General features: G+C 43.3%; 1 protein-coding gene across 1 annotated transcript in view; it reads right to left on the minus strand.

Annotated features, from left to right (window-relative positions):
* The window catches only part of LOC116944898 (integrin alpha-8-like), a 124,636-nt gene that overhangs the window by 53,721 nt on the left and 49,777 nt on the right, over positions 1-21,138 (minus strand). The window contains exons 12-15 of the mRNA XM_032958791.2: positions 17,951-18,156; positions 16,528-16,719; positions 3,501-3,546; positions 417-524 (exon numbers count right to left, since the gene is read on the minus strand). Coding sequence (XP_032814682.2) covers positions 417-524; positions 3,501-3,546; positions 16,528-16,719; positions 17,951-18,156 — 552 coding nt within the window. The remainder of the gene's footprint in view (positions 1-416; positions 525-3,500; positions 3,547-16,527; positions 16,720-17,950; positions 18,157-21,138) is intronic.

A 21,138-nucleotide genomic window follows, 5' to 3' on the forward strand; every position in this document is an offset into this window, starting at 1 on the left:
AAACATTTAGTGGGTAAATTAAGAAATATTACTGAATGCAGCTGGGCCATTCAGCCTTAATCGACTTTTGGGGCAAGTGCTGTTAGCAAGCGACTCTGAAGGTCGGCACAGCACACAAGGGGGGTGGGGTGGCCAACACCACGCCCGGCCGCTTTCGTCTCCCCAGTGGCGATGTTTACACGCCGCACCAGGTACTTATTTGAGGCCGAGTCGACCTAGGGGAGGCCCAGGACCGGTTCAAATAATCGTCACCGATTTTGGCCATGAGCGGGAATGGAACTGAAGTCGCGGGTTCGTAGTGCAACGCACTAACCGATAGGCTCCCGCTCCCCACAGGAAGTTAGAGACGTGCACGCACACAGGAAGAGATGAGGCAATGAGGTCGGTGCATCCAGCAAAAAAAAAACAAGTCTCACCAGGACTGCAGGGTAGCGTAACCAGTCACCATGCAGCTCCTGTTCTCGGGGTGCAGCACCATGGGGGAGACCGTGAGCTCCGCGTTGACCGTCACAACTGGGCGCGCCCTGCACACAGTCGTGCGCACATCATCACGTTACCACCTGATTGTGCCCCATCACTGCCTGTGGTTTACAAGGTTTGGGAGTTAAGACTTGGTACCCTTTATGCCTGGAGTGTGCTTGGGTGCCAAGTGTATGACTGGCATACACGCTAAGCACTTGTGGGTTTTACTCATCATCACCATCAATCGTATAGAATTATATTATCATCCCTCTACTGTTGAGAAAACCACCACCTCTCGCGAGGCTCCATCACTTGGTAGTGGTCAATAGTGGTTGTCGTTTACATCGATTGCTTCTTGCAAGAAAACCATGGAATTCCCACCACGTCTCTTACAGCAGCTTTTGGATAACTATAGAACAAAGATGATCACTGCATCATGCACTTTCAGATGCGCTCTTGCGGCCGTCTGGAATGCTCTTCCTTCCAATAATAGGAAACCACTGGAGCTGTGCAGTCAGATCTAGGTGGAAAATGTACTTCATTAGATCTGTTTTTTGTGTTTAGTTTGTTGTCCTTCCCCCACCTCTGATTAGTATGGTTGGCTACATACGGTGCAAAAGAAGTTCAACATACATGATTAAATGATCATAGTTCAAGTCACATTAGACCATAGGGGACACCTTAAGATTTGATTGAACACACTCATGAAAATCAATTACTATATACTACAAACTCAATCATGAATGTGCCCAGCTGGACAAAACATCAACTTTTTCAATCGTTCCCAGCAAGAGAAAAATTGCTTGTGTTAATTATATATATACATTCCACACACAACATTTACAACACCATGCTCTACGGAGATTATTTCCAGTTCTGGCAAAAAAAAAAGATTGCAAGACCAACGGGACTATTTCCTCACAGTCTCTAGAAAAAAATAATTCAGCACAGTCTTGTGCAGCACATTGTGAGATATGCCACATTACTGTCAGCTTATCTTGTCGGGGATGGCCAGGTTTCGGGACAACAGCTATACTTGCGCCAGCACCCTTCCAAATTATCTTTAATCTCAGAAATGATAATGCCATTGGTGCAGGCCCAGCACAAGACTCCTACCAGTCCAGTCCCCACTGAGGGCGTTTCTTCTCTAGAGCCAGGCAAGGGGTCATGGAATAAGACCCCGGGGAGTCAGACTTCAGCAACGATTAACAACATTGCTGCCGTTGCCATTTCATTTTATAGGCATTAAAAAAAAATCTTCCAAAGTAGTAAGAGATGGGTAACTCGGCTCCAGTGGTACTGCCACAAGTGGTGACATTCACATGCCTAGGCCAAGGAGCAGCAGCTCCATAAACCCACAACTGATTACCAAGAAGCAAGGCCATTGTTAAGTCAAGAATAATGTTATTTATTATGTGATTACATAAATGCTATTTTTAAATACTGCAATGCACTCTTATAGGATTGCACTATTTGCATATACTATTCCTAGAGTATGTGGCTTTATTTGTGCCATACATACAAACACATAGTATACTGCATATGCATATGCTCGTATGTGTACACACATGCACATGTTAACAAAGGAATCATGAATAAAGATATGCGTATGCATACATTTATAATATAAAGCAATATTTACATTTCTACGAATACAATAACCAAATCATCTACTACCCATTCCCTTAACACTGAATACATCCATCCAACTAACATTATGTAGGTATGTTGAACTTATTTCGCACTGCACGTAGCCAACAATGATGTGTCACGCCATACAAAGAGAGCGCCCCCACGTTGAGTGCTGCTGCCCTGTAACCTCAGCAGTGATACAGATTGTCGCCCTGTGCGTAGTTCGCCTCTCGCACGACTTGGGACAGGCACGGGTCAACAGGAATGACTTGACGACAATCACGCGGGCATCAAGCTGTGTCAGAAACAGAGCCCTCGTGTGCAGCCTTTGTGCGTCCTGCAGCGAGGCACGGCAAATTGAACGCCAGATACGGTTACACTGCAGCATTTGCAGATAACCTAAATGGGCCACAACATTTCTCCCAAGCACTGCACCCGGTGGGTCACACAGGAACACCGCACGCCAGCATGAGCAGCGCCGGGACTGTCGGTCTCAACGAGCAGCTCTCCCCACCCCCCCGCTGTAACGCGAGAGCACTCACCATGACCCAGCAACATCGGTGAATGCATCACCGTGACCAATGATGTTAACGCTGGCATGACTTTCCAACCACATGTTGCACCCGACTGCTCTAAGTTTCAGTCCACGCTTATGGATAATCGTAGCTGCACAAGCAGCAGATTGTGTCCCCGTTCAGAATTGATCTTTCTTTCCGAAGACGGGTTTTATATGAAGACACGGAGCAGCCATGCAGTCAGTGACATGGCGAGATGTATTTTAAATTGAAATTGCATGTCCAAAAAAAAACACTTCGTTTGTTATAATAGGGGAAGTGTGGCCATGGTTTTTTAATGCAATTTTAAACTAGTAATTTTCCTCTTACATCAATTTAAATATTTATTGTCAAACCGAGTTTAAGGTTACCATCATGATTTTCATCACAGGGAACAATGTAAACATTATGACTATTACAAAAAGGTGGATCGATTATTTCCAAAACAATGTGCGTTCTTTATCACTCAATGTGCTGAAACCTAATGACTACGTGTATATGGGTGTTAACTAAGAGACAATCTCTTCCAATGCTCCTGCCAAACTAATCTGCTCGTTTTCCTCATATACAGGGGTGCGTGGGTTAGATTCCTACACCGAGACCCGTTCATATTCAGAGTTTGCATGTTCTCCCCGTGGTCGTGTAGGTTTTTCTCCAGATCCTCCGTTTTTTTTCCCCTCCCCAAATAGAAACATGTGTTTAGAGTATTTGGCTGCTGGAAATGTCCACGTGATAAGCCAATTCATTGGGCTATCAGTTGTAGCCAAGTCACCTATGAAATATAGCTGTATAGCTCAGTGGCCCTTACCTGGCAAAACAGGAAATAGTTTAGGTTAACAGTGCAACACTCACCTATACACAATGGCCTTGTCCACTCCGAAGGCTCCAACAATCAAATCTGTAATAAAAACAGGAGGGAAATATATACGACATCATTTCCTATTGTCCATACATAGCGAAACACAACGCCCATTTATATTACCCCCTATAACGTTCTGAAACGAAACCCCATTCGAGTGTCAAGCTAAACAACGACACGCCCATCATCACCGGGAATAATGTTCAATTTAACCATCATCGCTCATCGGAGATCAGCGCTGTTCACGCTTCGTGATGCTGGCAACACTTGCATGCACCGATTAACAAAGTATTTAATTAACAAGTCCATTGCATTTTTTTCTGGTAATGTATTTACAATGTGGGCATGGGCCAGCTAGGATCACAGCAATAGGTTTGTGTATTTATATGTAGTACACCCATTTGTATTCAAACTTCAACAGCAATGTCCTATAGTTACAAAAACATTATTTTAACTAAAACTTAAATGCACGAGCAACAAATAACTCAACTAATCAACATCAAAACTTCTTAACAAAACTCACTTGAAATCCAAAATGGTTTTAGATATCTTTAGAAGACCAGGTGCATAGATGCAGTAAAACATATCTATAAATAAGAATGACGATTGAGATTGATTGAAGCAGTAATAGTGGCCAAAGAAATAGAGCCAAGTCAGAAATGTGTTGCTCGTGAGCCGACCGAAGATGATGTATATAGCTCTCACAAAGCACCCACTGGACGGAAGGTCAAGCTCTAAAAGCGGACTATTTATATTTGGATGAAAAGCTGAACAGGAAATTGTTTTTACTCGTAAAATTCCTTTCGTTTCACCTGCTACGAAGGCGGTTCCAATTCTCTAACTTGTTGCTTATGTATATTTCGATTGGGTATTGATGCAGGGAGACATGATTATCTGGAAGTTCAGGATTCCCAACAGCTGGTCAACCAAGACTATTTGTGGTTATGCGATGCCATCCAATCCGGATGAGAGAAAAGCTCCCCCCCCCACCCCGCTTATTGGGAGGTGGTCATTTATTCTAAGTTTGGCTGATTCCACTGAACCTTATCTGCATCCAGAGAAGTAGGGATTGGAGGAGTGGCAGTGCAGCTTGGTTCTTAAAACACATTGGTCAGGACATGTTATTATTAAGCGATTCATGAAAGTCATACTAATAATAGTATTACTCTGTATTCAGAATTGTCTTCAAATGTATTAAATATGCATCACAGTGTATAGAGTGTGCTGACATAGCAGAAGACAATTGTTCTGAACTGTCAAAATCTGTCTCCCGTTTATATGAAATTGCCTTTCATTGAGAAGCATTTTTTTATCACTCTTGCAAAGGTGCTAATATGCAATATAACTTGCAGAGGACCCAATGAGGTGCTATGAGCCTGCCAATATGCTCCACATTCACAAAGAATGTAAGAAGCCAAAGGATAGGGGAGAGCACTTCTATGAGAGAAACTGAAAAACCGTTTTAAAAACTCCAACTGAAACCTCTTACAGGGGGAAAACAACTCTAATGCTGTAAAGTGTGTGGCACCGCTTTCAATCCGAATGAACAAGAGTTAACATTTAGAAATAGCTCCTTTGATATTAAGATCGTGGCCAAAGTGTTTCTGCCTCTATGCAGAGGAAGTTCTGCAAATCTCGAGGCTCACTGGTATTCTTCAAATAGCCACGTCAGGCGTCATGGGAAAAAAAAGGGGCAAAGATGAAAAATTTCGATACATTTTTTTAAATTAATTTAACTTTTCGGATAATTATCTGTGTTTAAAAAAAATAATATATTTTGTGTAAATATAAAAAACATACAATTTTCTTATTCCATCTGTAAAACTATTTGGCACAATTAAGGTTAACATATCCACACACGCATTCCACAAACACATTAACAGTGGCGTGAAAAGAAAAACACGTCGGTGTGTATACATGCCATGTGCGGCGCTGAGCGTGTGCTGCTGGCCAGACTAACAAATGATGTGACCATGTTGATGTAGCATCTCTCGATCACACGACACTGGGAAAAATTGCACATTGCAAATTGCACATTTAAAATTCCATTCGAAAAAAAAGAGCCAGAAAAGGTTGAAACTAGTCATTCGTAAGACATTAATGTCAGTAGCAAAAATTAAAAGGCAAATTACAGCTTCTTAAGGTGCAATAAAATTAAGTGCACCCAAGAGTCGAGTGGAGTCCACACACGTGCAATGTAGCCCTGACACTTCTTGCCATTGCTCGGTCAATGCCCCCTGCCTGCCCTCCCCCCCTTCTGAAACCGAGCACCGAGAGCCGGTGCTTCTTCTCTGCCCGCAGTACACGTGCTACGTGTGTTGTTGTAGCTCAGAGTGAGAGCCAAAACCACACGGGTCTTCACTGCAGGATGTTTATAAGCCTTCGCTGTGGCTTGCACGAAACCATTGTGGGAGAAAATGACTTTGCTTTGATACTACTTGGGTTCAGACAGAGTCGGCAGACTTTTTTTTTTGCACAACATTAACAATTAAATGAAGGTCACTTGGTTACAATGGAAACTCACAATCAGTGGTGTGCCATTTTGTAGACCCCATGTAACCCAACAATTAATCTTTCAAAAGCAGACCGTACCACTCTGGAGCAATCGCAGTGCTGGCCCAGTTCCTTAAAATGTTTTCCCATTTGACTCTCCCGTTTATAACCACGCACCTATCTGCTGCCATCTTTGCAGGAAAAATAACAGTCATTATTTGGAACCGTTTTTTTTACCGAAAGCAGTAATTATGGGGTCATTATGCAGCCTGAATCCTGTGCCAGTTAGACCTGGAGGCGACGGCAGCTCATAGGTTAACCAAAGGCCAGAGCTACTTGCACTGAAGCTAAAAGGGCTTTCCCTTGTGTTGGGGTTTGTATAACCCAGAGTAATTCAGAACTGCCGCCACTTAGGGTGGCAATTGTTCGACCGTTTGCAGACCGATTCTGTTTGTAGGTACAATTGTGCGACATAGCGTTGGGGGCTAGAGCAACAATGTAAAATTATCTCTGAATGTTGTACAATTCATTATTGAATTTCCTCTCATTGCGGTGACAATGCATGCCTGTAATGCAGCAATTTGGAAGCGGAGGGGTCTCCATGTTAATAATGATGGCAAAGATAGTGCCATCATTAGCATGACACACCAACTTACAGGGCAGAGGGGTTCTGTAAGAGGCAGTAGAGCGAGTAGGTTGACCTATCAGCAGAATTCCCTGTTTAACACTCGCATGAGTGGGGTTTCTCTCCAAGCACTCAGCTGGTGGTTGTGTTGCTGATCACATCCCTTCATGTACCAATACTCACTAACATCACTTACCCCGAATGCCTGTACACACAATCTGTATGCCAACATGGACGATCTGTCTGACTGGTTTTTTTTTAAGATTGCATGCCCAATTGATAAACTTTGCTCTTAAAACATACTGCCTCGCTAACACATTATCTGAAATTAATCACTTTTTGCTGTAGACAATAAATTGCCTTGTTTGTTTTATCACGTAAGGGGCCATCCATAAATGACGTCACGCGATTTGACGATTTTTGACCCCCCCCCCCCCCGTCGTCACACGACGTCACAAAAAATCAGACCCCCCTCAAATGACGTCACAAAGCTCTGCCCCCTCCCCCCAAAAAATATATAAAACATGCTTCAAATCGCTTTAAACTATTGTCATTGTAGTGCGTATTTAATGTGGCGCTGCACTCTGATGTTGCAGGAGAAAACATTTATCAAAAAGTCTATTTCATTCAGTAGAACGTGTTGTCTATATTTATTTAAAGTTGCGCATTTTGATGTGACGTCACATTTCTCAACCCCCCCCCCTCGTCACACATCGGCACAAATGTCTGACCCCCCCTCCCCCCATGTGCATTACGTCATTTATGGACGGCCCCTAAGTTGTTGTTGTTGTTGCAGTCAATAGCAATCCACGTGCAGTTGTCCGGGCTTGGCCAGAGGTTTTGAGCATTTCTTCTCTCAAGCCTTCATCACACACTACCGCAGGCCAGTTCCTGAAACTACCAAGTTGCACTTGGTTTTATTTTAGCCATCAAAATACGAGAAATAATGGCGTCCAAAATTGCGAAAATTCACCAAATGTAGTCATCCCGATTACATAAATAAAAAACTACAAAATGTTTACAGTCGATAATCTATTTCCTTCACAAACAGTTTTCTGATTGAAGGGATAGCCAGATACTGAAAGTCATAATTTCCCACCAGCTTTCAAATGACGTGCCTCAACACTGGTATCTTAATAATGTTGTCATTGAAAAACTGGAACAACAAATCCCACATCCGTTCAAGATAAAATATCCTGAAACTGTTCTATAAGTGTAAGCACCAAATTACGTCTGCCGCACTGTAGTTGCATTAAAAAGGTTTAATTGACTAATTATATGAAACGTAACTTATCTGTATCTTTTTGATTAAACTACAAATACTCTAACAACACACGCGTGTAGATATAAACACACACACACAAAAAACATCCACCCCCTTTAACACGTAGGCTTTCACGACCAATATCATCCATAAGCGATTTTTGGGTTAGATCGCGTAAATATATAAATGTGTCGTTAAAACCCGCCACCACCTGACACAGCCAACTAGTAAGGGTTGTCACGTAAAACAGAACGTGCCAATTCGTCACTAGTACAGCACACCGGTGTGTTGGAGAGCCAAGCCACAACATTTACAATCTGAGTACGACGTTTCTCCAGTAATTACAACTAGCTTCATCAGGCGACAGCCAGATTTGTGGAGAAGTCCACCTGTTTCGTTACTTATGCAGCCTGAATCCTGGTGACCACCCTTCTGCGCTCTTGCACAATGTGGAGGGATTACTGAGGCAACGTATATTATGGATGTGCATTATGCGAGTCCTTTAACTTGTCCTTCCTGTCTATTGTGTTTATTAAAATAGCCCTACCAACGGTAATCCCTATTGAAGTACGCTGCCCTTTGTAGGCATGCATTTAAAGACTGTATTACTTGATTATTCGCTTCCACGCAGCACTAAGACGGTAGCTATCCGAACGGTTAAAGTTATTTTGATTTCTTTCAAATTCGATAGATTCTCTAATTAGTCTTGGGCCAGTAGTAGCTAGTTTTGCACAGAACTTCAACATTATCAAAATCAATTGAGTGTCCTTGTTGGCACGTGTGTTCTGCTACTGCTGACAGTTGTATTTGGGAGAATTTACTATTTCTCTGATGTTCTTTTATTCGCGTGCTGATCATTCGTCCTGTTTGTCCAACATAACATTTACCAGATGTGCAGTTAATCCTGTACATACCTTCTGTTGATAGCTTCCCTAATACATCTTTTGTACCAGATATTAATTTCTGTATTTTATGTACTGTGCCAAATTTGACTCGGTTTCATTTCTCCAAACATCTGGCTAGTTTATCAGTTACTCCCGCAATGTACGGTATTTTTTTATCATTTTCATTGCTTGTGCAGTTTCAATGCTCTTGTAACGGTTCATTTGCAGCACTTCTTTAACAAGATGAATTTCACTTCTCAGACTATCATCATCTGACACTTTCTTAGCCCGATGAATGAGTGTCTTGATAAGAGCAGATTTCTGCGCGGGGCGATGGTGTGACTGCATTCAGATAGGCGTCAGTATTCGTTTTTTTTTGGTAAGCACTGTGTGTTATTTTACCAGTTTGACCCCGTCCGAGCAGAATATCCCAAAATGTTAGAGTTCTGTCAGCTTCCACTTCCATGGTGAACTGGATGGATGCGTTTTGCGAGTTGATATGATTTTGAAATGCGTTCAGTGTATCTTTACCTAGTGGCCAGACCACAAATGTGTCACCCACATATCTAAACCAAGCAGATGGTTTTAGTGTGCTTGAAGCTATTGCTTTTGTTTCAAAATCTTCCATGTACAAATTCGCTATCACAGGAGACAAAGGAGAGCCCATTGCTGCTCCTTCTTTTAGCTTATAGAAGTCACCTCGCCAAAAGAAGCATCCACCCACATCAGAAACCACCACAGCTGCCTCAAAGATCCCCCGTATAGCCTCGGACTGTTCGGGGCAAGTGCTGTTAGCGAGCACCTATGAAGGCCTGCAAGGTACACGAGGGGGTGGGTGGCCAGCACCACGGCCAATCGCCTTTGACTCCAAAGTGGCGATGTTTACACATTGCACCAGATACTCATTTGAGGCCGAATCGACCAAAGGAGGCCCAGGATCAGTTCAAATAATCATCACCAACGGTGGCCGTGAGCCGCAATGGAACTCGGATTGCCGAGTTCGTAGCACAGCACGCCAATCGCTACACTACCGCTCTCCATGTATGCGCGTACACACACACACAGAGCATAAAGTTCAGGAAAAAGTACTATATTTGTATCCCCAATAATTAAAAATCATCGCCAATCAAAATCAGGGGACCACATTAAAGAGCTTCCAAAAACAGCAGCAGACATTTCTCTGCAAACAACTGTGCACGACACCCCCGTGTTAGAGATGCCTCCGTAATCTCGTGTCTTGGCTTCCTGCCTGCCCTTTCAACGTCTCCTAATTGGCGCGGTGCCCGTTTAAAACCCGCCTCATTACACACATTTCAAAAAGACCCAGAAAGCAATATTCATGATAGCATCCTGGCCGACTTTGTTTAAAAAGCCAGATTTTTTTTTGCCGTTGCAAATGGGGTAAGCATAATTGTTGGGTTTTAGTTAATTCGTTAAAAGGGCTTTCATAAACTGAAAGTTGCAGCAAGAGGTCAAACAGCTGGTGGCGGTGGGAAAAGCCGATACCCCTTTGGTGGATGTCTGATACTTTGCCACATCAAGCGCTGCTCGCTGTAAAATATGGACAGCTGCGACAATATGTCCCAACGCTGCCCAATCTGCAGTTGCGGCAACCCTCATTACAGGATGTTACTGCTGAAATTGGAGGCCATGTATGTAAAAATAAGAGCTTAAATGCTGCCTCTCAATCATAGCATTCATTGCCTGCTGTACTCCAGCACCCATGAAATATCAGATATGAATGCAATCCACTCAAGTAGAATTGCTTCCTAGTAGAGTTACTCTTGAAAGAATGTGCCTATAAAAAATTACTTCATGTACAAACATTTTCTTCTGCTGATTTAAATGTACTTATATTTGTTAGCACGTATCATATCAACCATGTTTACCTGCTTGGTCTATAGTATGGCAAATATAAATATAGCATTCCCAACATATATATTTGAACCTAACAAACGTGACAAAAAATGGAATCAGTGGAATTATTAGAAATGTCAGATAGATTATTGCCATTCCATTTACTTCTGAGAAAACAGCCAACCCCTATCATTAGGGGCCTTACTAAATGTCCAAGCAATATGTGCAACTAAAAACTATACATAAATCTCTGTTAAAACATAAATAACGTCTCCATTACAGCACACCTGTTATGTATGGGCTCTCACCTGTTTATAACAGCTTTCAATAAATGATTGTTAAGGCTAAACAGTGGTATGAAAAGATGTCCGTTACTTCCTTGTGCAGATGTAATGCTATTTAAAAGACGAAAAACATGTTTAATTATTCAATTTAGAGTAATTCTGATTATGGATAATATATTTTTATTCTTACTAAGTCTATCACTTACCCTACAGTGGCAAAACAATGTAAATGCTACAGAACAGTAAGCATCAAAGCAAAACAACACAAGTTCAAAGTGAAAAGTTTATAGGGCCTCACAATCCCATCTGGAAAGGATAAAACAACCCCAATGTCTCATCTGTAAAAAAATCAGTCGTTTAGCTTTGATAAATGTACACTTACCGGAATGAAACATTAGACCAACAATTCATATCCATAAATTAATTTACTCAGGAAAGCCTCATCAAGCCTAACGACCTTTTCAGGAGACTCGTACATTTGCAATATTTGGCAAATTCAGACTGTGCCCATAGACATGCCATGCAAGCGAATCCACAACACTCAAAGGTCAGTCGACATGTTTGTGAACCGACTTTCTGTATTGGCACCATAAAGACACTGTACACTGTGAGGGAAAAAAGTATTTGATACCCTGCTGATTTTGTAGTTTGCCCACTGACAAAGAAATGATCAGCCTATAATTTTAATGGTAGGTTTATTTTAACAGTGAGAGACAGAATAACAACAAAATCCAGAAAAACGCATGTCAAAGATGTTATAAATTGATTTGCATTTTAATGAGGGAAATAAGTATTTGACCCCTGTGCAAAACATGGCTTAGTACTTGGTGGCAAAACCCTTGTTGGCAATCACAGAGGTCAGACGTTTCTTGTAGTTGGCCACCAGGTTTGCACACATCTCAAGAGGGATTTTGTCCCACTCCTCTTTGCAGATCTTCTCTAAGTCATTAAGGTTTCGAGGCTGACGTTTGGCAACTCGAACCTTTAGCTCCCTCCACAGATTTTCTATGGGATGAAGGTCTGGAGACTGGCTAGGCCACTCCAGGACCTTAATGTGCTTCTTCTTGAGCCACTCCTTTGTTGCCTTGGCCGTGTGTTTTGGGTCATTGTCATGCTGGAATACCCATCCACAACCCATTTTCAATGCCCTGGCTGAGGGAAGGAGGTTCTCACCCAAGATTTGACGGTACATGACCCCGTCCATCGTCCCTTTGATGCGGTGAAGTTGTCCTGTCCCCTTAGCAGAAAAACACCCCCAAAGCATAATGTTTCCACCTCCATGTTTGACGGTGGGGATGGTGTTCTAGGGGTCATAGGCAGCATTCCTCCTCCAAACACGGCGAATTGAGTTGATGCCAAAGAGCTCCATTTTGGTCTCATCTGACCACAACACTTTCACCCAGTTGTCCTCTGAATCATTCAGATGTTCATTGGCAAACTTCAGACGGGCATGTATATGTGCTTTCTTGAGCAGGGGGACCTTGCGGGCGCTGCAGGATTTCAGTTCTTCACGGCGTAGTGTGTTACCAATTGCTTTCTTGGTGACTATGGTCCCAGCTGCCTTGAGATCATTGACAAGATTCTCCCGTGTAGTTCTGGGCTGATTCCTCACCGTTCTCATGATCATTGCAACTCCACGAGGTGAGACCTTGCATGGAGCCCCAGGGCAAGGGAGATTGACAGTTATTTTGTGTTTCTTCCATTTGCGAATAATCGCACCAACTGTTGTCATCTTCTCACCAAGCTGCTTGGCAATGGTCTTGTACCCATTGCAGCCTTGCGTAGGTCTACAATCTTGTCCCTGACATCCTTGGAGAGCTCTTTGGTCTTGGCCATGGTGGAGAGTTTGGAATCTGATTGATTGATTGCTTCTGTGGACAGGTGTCTTTTATACAGGTAACAAGATGAGATTAGGAGCACTCCCTTTAAGAGTGTGCTCCTAATCTCACCTCGTTACCTGTATAAAAGACACCTGGGAGCCAGAAATCTTTTTTGATGGAGAGGGGGTCAAATACTTATTTCCCTCATTAAAAAAATGCAAATCAATTTATAACATTTTTGACATGCGTTTTTCTGGATTTTTTGTTGTTGTTATTCTGTCTCTCACTGTTCAAATAAACCTACCATTAAAATTATAGACTGATCATTTCTTTGTCAGTGGGCAAACGTACAAAATCAGCAGGGGATCAAATACTTTTTTCCCTCACTGTATAGAAGCAAATGTATTACCTCACAGCACAGCGGGTTTGGGAGAATCAACCAAAATCTAAAACGCGATATCAATACGATCAAACAACCCTTGCCTTCAAAGCTCTATATGAGATGTGTGCCACTATGCCTGGCTGTCGCTAACAGCAGCCTGCTTACTGGACGCAGCTCAAATCACATTCGTTATGCATACAGATGTAACATGTACACAGCAGACTGTGGGGGGAATATGGCGATCTGGAATACATTGTACTGCAGATTCAAAGCTGCATCACCGATGTCAACTCTCACTGTGTAATAAAATGTTGACATTATATTTGCCAAACACCCACCTACTATAAATTGTTGTATTGTGTAAACTTCATACTCTACGTAAACTGGTCTCGCACACCCCAACAGATGCACTGTGCGCGAGAGGCTGCGCAAAGAAATAATATTTAAATTGATGATATACAAAACCATCTGGATAGGTGGGGGGATTAGATACAACCCACCATCCAAACAATGCACGCAAGCAGGAATACAAGAGGTGACATGGAGGTTACCAAGCACAGCTGAACCAGAGCATGGAGGTCACCAACTCCAGCTCAGCCTGTGATCAAATACTTAATTTAAAATAGCCCAGTCGTTGTCAGCAATGTCATCACAGTGTGGAGGACCTCCTAAAGTAGACCATGCTAAACCAACACACACAGAGACAAAGATCCCCTTTGCAATCCTGTATATACTGTGGGAAGTATGCTGTTAACGAGCACCGGTACAACACCACACCCAGCCACCTTTGTTTCGCCAGTACTGATGTTGATACACTCCTGCCAGCAATTACTTTATGCACAATTGACCCAGGCATGGGCCAGAACCCACATTGCTGATCGTCACAAACGTGCACAAGCAAGATGCGAATCTTGATCACCAACATCACAGTAATGTTTTAACGATCGGTCTCCACGTATACAAGACTTCTACCACACTTGTACACATGCAAAGCACCCAAGTACAAACATACGTGCAAACACAACCAACAAACAACAAACTTAAAAACCTTCAACAAAAACACAAATTAATAAGTGGATCACAATATGTAGCGAGCAACCGTCGGTAAACACACTACAAAGAAACGCCTTGAAAAAAAACAGTCAAGATACATACAGCCTTGGAGAGGCATCTGTAATGGCCAACTGCTTTATGCCTGTGCAGTGACATAGAACCGGTCACTTAGCAGCATAGCGCTGGCTGCTGGCAGGGAAGGGGATCTGCAGTTGCAGCAGCCCTGGCTGACAGCAGGTCACGTGATAGGCCAGAGAGAGGGATGTAGGGGAAAGGTTACGAAGGGGCACATCTAGAACCTTCTCGCGTGTTTCAGAAGGGGGGCGTGGCCGTTGCCAAGCCAGGCCATGCTGACAGTATAAGAGGGGCCCCCCCCGGGAGGGGACCTCGGGGCTTAAAAATGCCTTAAATGTGGTCTAAAGGTTAAAACAAACATTTAAACACTTAAATTTTGATTTAAAGCTTTCGTGACTGCAGTAATTCATATTCTTAGTTTTTTTTCGGTAAAGTCACGTTGAAGAGAAACAACAAAATAATATAATATATATAAAACAATAAAAATTCTCACGACGTTTCGACCATAACTCATCTTCTTCAGAAGATGACCGTTTGAGTTATGGTCGGAACGTCGTGAGAATTTTTATTGTTTTATATATATTATATTATTTTGTTGTTTCTCTTCAACGTGACTTTACCGAAAAAACTAAGAATATTTAAACACTTGTTTAACATAAAGGCTTAATTTATCCTATGCTCAGCACCAAAGTCTACATTTGCAGCAAAATAATATTAGCATTTTAAGTTTACCGAGATCTATAAGAATTTTACTATTCAGCATTAAAAATACAAGTAATCAACCAAAATGATAGACCGTCATCTTGTAAAGAATACTGTACAGAAATGTCGACAAAAAAATTATAACCAGTGGCCTCATAAAGATCAGGCCCTCATAAAAGCCTGTAAAATGTATTCAGGAGCCATATTAAATTATAGATTCACCAACTTTTTTCTGCGAGTTAGTGCAGTAACGTGCACATGGACATCAAATTAAAATGTCAAGGCAGACTGGGGTTGTAACCCCAATAAAAAGTGGCGCTGCAGTGCTGCGACCACTAAAAACAGCCATATGGGAAGTAACCATCGACCACGCCGAGGACACGGTGAATTAAAACTTGTATCAATTAAAAAAACAAAACATAACAGTGGTGTTCCTACGGAATACTGGCACCTGCTATGGGACCGTGAACATTTCAGACCAAGTTGTGGTCGTGCTCCGAATGATATTTGGAATTCCATGAAGTAGGAATCGATAGATGTTACGAGAACACAGAAGTGAAGAAGACGCGTGTCCGATAGGACGTGAATGGAATTGAACAAAAAAAATGTAAGTTGTGTTTGTGGTCAACAAACCATTCTGGCAAATTGCCCGATGATGCTGGTTGTAATTACCAGCGAAACGTCGTACTCAAATTGTAAATGTTGTGGATTCACTCTTCAACACACCTTTTGTCAACGTGACACTTTTTTTTACCGATTGGCCATGTCGGGTGGTGGAGGGTTACGCCACATTTATAAATAACGCGATCTAACCCAAAAACGTTTATTATGAACAAAAGTCATGTATGTGAACGGATTCTGAGAGAAGGAATTCGCGATGGAGATGACAAGGCAAAGAAGATGGTTCTGGGGTATGGGAGATGAGCTTAGTTGGAAGACTTCCATGAATTCGCAAAGTGAACATAAAATATCTGAGATAAAAACTCATTAACATGGATGTTAAAATCACGGGTTATCAGTGATGTAAAATGCAGGTGGATATAAAATGAGGGCTTTGCAATAGCGAACAGTAGATGTCAGAGAGTTTGACATGGGAGAGAATGTAAAGTCGGGTTTAGAGATGATATTCTCCCCCCCCCACCCCGGCCCCTTCTATCCCCTTACTTTTGTTCTTCTTCCCTTATCCCCCCCTCCCCCGCCCCTATACATACCTGGATGGGGGCAGTGAGCCCAATATTCTTCCCTCATCTAATAACCAGGAGTAGTGATTTCGGGCTGTAGTCTACAGAGTTTCTATCCGTCCACCACCCCCCCCCAACCCCCCCTTGTTACGGTTTGTACCAGACTCTTGTTAAAAAAATATATATTATACCTCCCATGCCAGAGGCGTGAAATGCTAATATAGGCGCTAGCTGATGGGAGTGGCGGGGGGGGGGGGGTCGGTGGGGGGGTGTGGAGTTTGAGAGAGCAGGTTAAGCTCAGGGGCTACGTGTCGCTTGTCGGTGAAAGAGGATGTCGACAGTGCCCTCCCTCCTGCAAGAGATCGTGGGACTTGTCAGCAGGAGAAGAGCCGCACATCACCTGGGTAGCCGTTTGAGTCGAGGTCAGTTCCCCCACGGAGTGCGAATCCGAAGCTGGCCGGGAGGCCCTGTGATGCCCAGCGTCCACGCAGCGTCTGGGATGGTATAGCCATCAGGCCCGTGTCTCGCCCGTTATAAACAAACACCACACCGGTGCCATCCTCCCCTCCAAACGGCATTCCCACTGCAACGTCTGTGATGAACACAGACACGCATGCACACAGGAGCTGTTATTCCACATCAATTGGAGGCGAGGTCACCACAGTGCTTCTACAAGGCTATGTGCACTCTGAAACCATAGGCGGTTATGAGAGTGACCCAGGTGGTATGGGTTACCCATAAGACAGAAATCCCCAGTGTAGTCTTGAACAGAATGTGCACTCACCACTACAAAAAGACAAGCACACACACACACATTTAGCCTGGACAGATTGTCAAGGTAAGTCCTGTTAGCGAGCACTAACTTAAAACAGGCATTGCCTGGCACATTAGGAATCCGATGGCCAGAATCACGCTCGGCCATCATTTTGATCTATTTATTTTAACGTGCGGTGGCCAGACTCAACCGATTAGGAGGCCAACGAAAGTGGTTCAGATACTCATGCTGTGTGCAAAGTGCGTAAAATGAGAATCACCTTGTGGCAAGTACGCTATGGTAGTCCAAAGAACAGACTGGTTACCGCCAAAGGAATGTAACATTTGTATAACTAACATCAGAAAAGAGTACTGCCTAATAAATGTGAGTAGGTTGACACTGCAACTTTTGATTTATATTGATAACGGAATATTTCACGTTGATTTCTGCAACCAACCACGGACTTCGTCTGGCTAAGCAACTCGCTTCAGAGTATGTTTCCATGGTTGTGCTGTAAAGTGCCGATGTTTTTGCATTCTGTAGCCCATTGTTCAGCATGATGTCAGACGTTTCGCTTCAGAGCTTTTTCAATTCGGTTGCCGAGGAACCTCCCAGCACGTGCAGCAAAGCATCGGCCATCTTTGCTTTGCTGAACCATAGGCGGTAGTATGGCTCGAAAACACAACGGAGAGATAAACTCACTGAACTCCAATTCACTCCAAACTATTACAACTGAACGATTTTTTTTTATTTTACCGGTTAAGGCCCACGGAGTTGTATAGCTCTTTGACAGAAGCGATCTGGCCACAAATGACAGCGCAACAAAGTGGCCTATCATGTGGAAATGTTTAGCAGCCAAAATCTCGAAATGCATCTTGATTGTAAATGCGGAGGGAAAAAACCGGAGGACCCGGGAGAAAAGTCCACTCAACCATGGGGAGAGACTGCAAACTACAAATATACTGGTGTCATGGTTGGGATTGAACCCACGACTGCCCGCATACTAGGCAATGTAGCCAACATCTCGCCACCGTGGTGCCCCCCTAGTGTCAACACCGAATCCGCCCACCATTATATCCATCCTGGTCGAGGTCTCCAACCGGCGTGATGGCGCTGCCGTAGCGGCCATAAACGTCTCGCCCGGACAGCGTCTGTGCGGCACCCAGGCTGAGCGGCGCCTGCTGCAGGTAAAGATAAACGCGGCCCAGCTCCTCCAGGCGACCCTGGGAGCCGCGCTCCATGTAGAGAGGGGCGCCCACGAGCAGGTCGTCCAGCCTGTGTGGAGGGGGGGGGGACACGTGCATGGCACACGGCATACGCCACGGTGTCAAGATGTTAACTACCTCGGCTGGTATACGGAAGATTGTAGGTTCCATCCAGAACCTGACAATGCCCGTCTATTTGGAGTTTACACGTTCTCCCCATGGTTGCGTGGATTTGTATCCGGGTTCTCCGTTTTTTCCCCTCCACATTTAGAATCGACGTGCGTTTAGAGCATTTGGCTGCTGTAAATGTCCACGTGATAAGCCACTTTCGTTGAGCTTTCATTCGTGGCCAGGTCACTTCCAAAAAATAACTTTCGGGCTCAGTGGGCCTTACCTGGAAAAACTATAAATACTTTAGTTTTAATTTAGCACCCCTACGTGTGTAGCACGAGCGTTTACACTGTTGGGGCGAGCACGGTTACCAAACACTCGGTAACGTTAGGAGAGTCCATGGGGGGGGGGGGGGAAAGGTGGGAAAGCCTTTCCTCTGTGCTACTTGTATCCAGCCATCTGTCTCCCATGCATCCCTCGTGCCTGCCCACCTGTTACTCCCCGAGTCCTGCACTCCGGGTTATTTCGTTGTTTTTTTATGTCGGTGAAATACAGAGCACAATGGCCACTGAGATGCATATCCAGTAATTAAATATGAGTTAATCAGTTTAGGCTTATAGACTATGGGCAAGTGGTGTTGGTTCGCATCCGAGGCTGTGTTGCACCACATCTGGCTACCTAAACTTTCCCCAGTGCTGACAACACAGCCACACTTCGTATCCAGTTTCGGCTTCAGTATAGGTGTAGGAGGCCCAGAACAGATTCAGTCACATATTTCAACTGGGGCCGTACCATGGACCAGGGCTGCGATAGAACTGCAGTGACATACACAAATCACCAAAGACAAAGATCCCCCACAAAAAAAAACTTTAACAGACTGTTGGAGCAAGTTCTGTTAGCGAGAGCACCTGTTAAGGCCAGCACAAACATGTGGGTGGCCAGAACCGTGCCCGGCTGCCTTTGTCTCCATGGTGCTGATGTTTATACACCACACCAGATACCCATAGAAAGGCTGAGTAGACCCAGATGAGGCACAGGACCAGTTTAGATATTCGTGACCCTGGTTGGCTGTGAGCAGGGTTTGAACTCAGGCCACCAGGTTCATAGTGCAGTGTGCTAACCACTACACTACCATGCCCCACACCAAGCACTACACCACTTTTAACACACAAAGTACCATGAACAACATTCCTCTTTTTAGATCGGCCAAGTAGGTATTAATAGTGAAGCCAACTGGCATTCCATAGTTAGGGTGCAACGGTGGTGATGTGCAGAGTAAACTTTGTTCAATATTCCATATTACAACGAATACACAAAGCTACAAAAAACGGATGATCGATGCTTCATGCGATCATTAAAAATTGACAGATTTTAATCACCTATTGCAGATATGTATATACTTAACTGCTCACACATCTATGCTGATTTTCTTTAAAGAAAACAAGTGCCTCATAAAAGATGAAAATATTTAGCAATGGATTAATATAGGTGCCACTTGAGCGAGCGGAAGTAGAGGCATTTTTTGGCATCAAGGAGACTTCATCAGAATTCATGGGGCTTTTATTATTTTGAGAATTTGGGTGAACTTTGGTGCAGGAAAACTCAGGGAATGCATCTCACAGCGAGTCAGCTATCCAAGCCATCCATATTCACACAGCGTTCGGCCTTTCATGGTACAATGCATACCATACATTCGTTGGTACATTTTTTTTATATTATATAACTCACACAAATAAAGTGGGCTTTAGGTAAGGTTGATGGATATTGGCCTGAGGTTAAATAACTTTAGATATATGTTATTACACGACCGACTAATGGCTACACATTACAACTGCCAGTCTCACTTTAATTAGCAGATATCGTACAATAAAGCCCTCACTTTGACCATATATATTGGAACATTGCCAAAAAGTGCACGTTTGCCCAAATTAAATTTCACTCACTAAAAATACAGAAAACGCCACACCCAACTCTAAAAACATTCCAGCAAACTGTGCTCCTTTGTGGATTTCCATTGACCTTATGCAAAAGTAATTTGCAATTGCTAGGAATGCCTTACCTACAAACCAATCCGCCTAAGCTCTGAAATGCTAAGATTTTCTGTGGTAATGGAACCAGGCAAGGCAAGCAGCCAGCCAGGGTAAGCAGTGGACCTAACTTGAAATGCCCAATGCCTAGAGGCCAAGCCAATACAAGCCAAGTTCGGGTTCCAAATATTTTCCATTTCAAATGCCCAGGTTTCAAGGCCATGTATTCAGCATAACGGAAGGCACATACATTTTACACCTTGGGACTTTTAATTCCTTGCTCTGAGGTACTCATTCCAGTTGCAATGTGTGGGTGGGTAGCCACTTATATCAGTAATAATGGTGATCATACCAATGAGGGTATTATTCTTCATTGTGATATACAAGAAAACAATTCACTATCATGTTCTCCCTTATAACATTATCACACCAATATTGAATCATTGTGCACGTTGAGGCAAATACAAATAACATTTTTTTCTTAACTCAGGAAAGCGTTACTAACACTCAAGAGTATTTTGTAGTTCTGTTTTCGATATTTGATCAAAATTTTTTGAGTTCGTGTGGTAGAATAAGCGAGTGTTTCATGGAAAAGAACATGCAAATGACGAACTCAAAATCCACACTGACAAGACAACCTATTTGCTACATTGCTTCAATATCAGCTTGCTGGGTGTGGCTGCTGAATATGGTTATGGCTCAATCTGTGAATGAGTCACCAAACATCCCTTCAAGTAGTTGGACTATAGTCATCAAAATTGACCCGGTGCTAAAATCTTGAGCCAACTGCTGACCAGTAGTTAAAATGGACTTTGGCTAATTGGCTGGGGGTATGAAGGCAAGTCTGAGAAGCACAGCTATTTGGGCCTCAAATAATCCCCTGTAAAATATAAGGGCTCTGAATAGCATTGCCT

Source organism: Petromyzon marinus, chromosome 2 (assembly GCF_048934315.1).
Source record: "Petromyzon marinus isolate PM22_M1 ecotype Great Lakes invasive population chromosome 2, UKy_Petmar_22M1.pri1.0, whole genome shotgun sequence".
In the NCBI taxonomy this organism is placed as follows: Eukaryota; Metazoa; Chordata; class Hyperoartia; order Petromyzontiformes; family Petromyzontidae; genus Petromyzon; species Petromyzon marinus.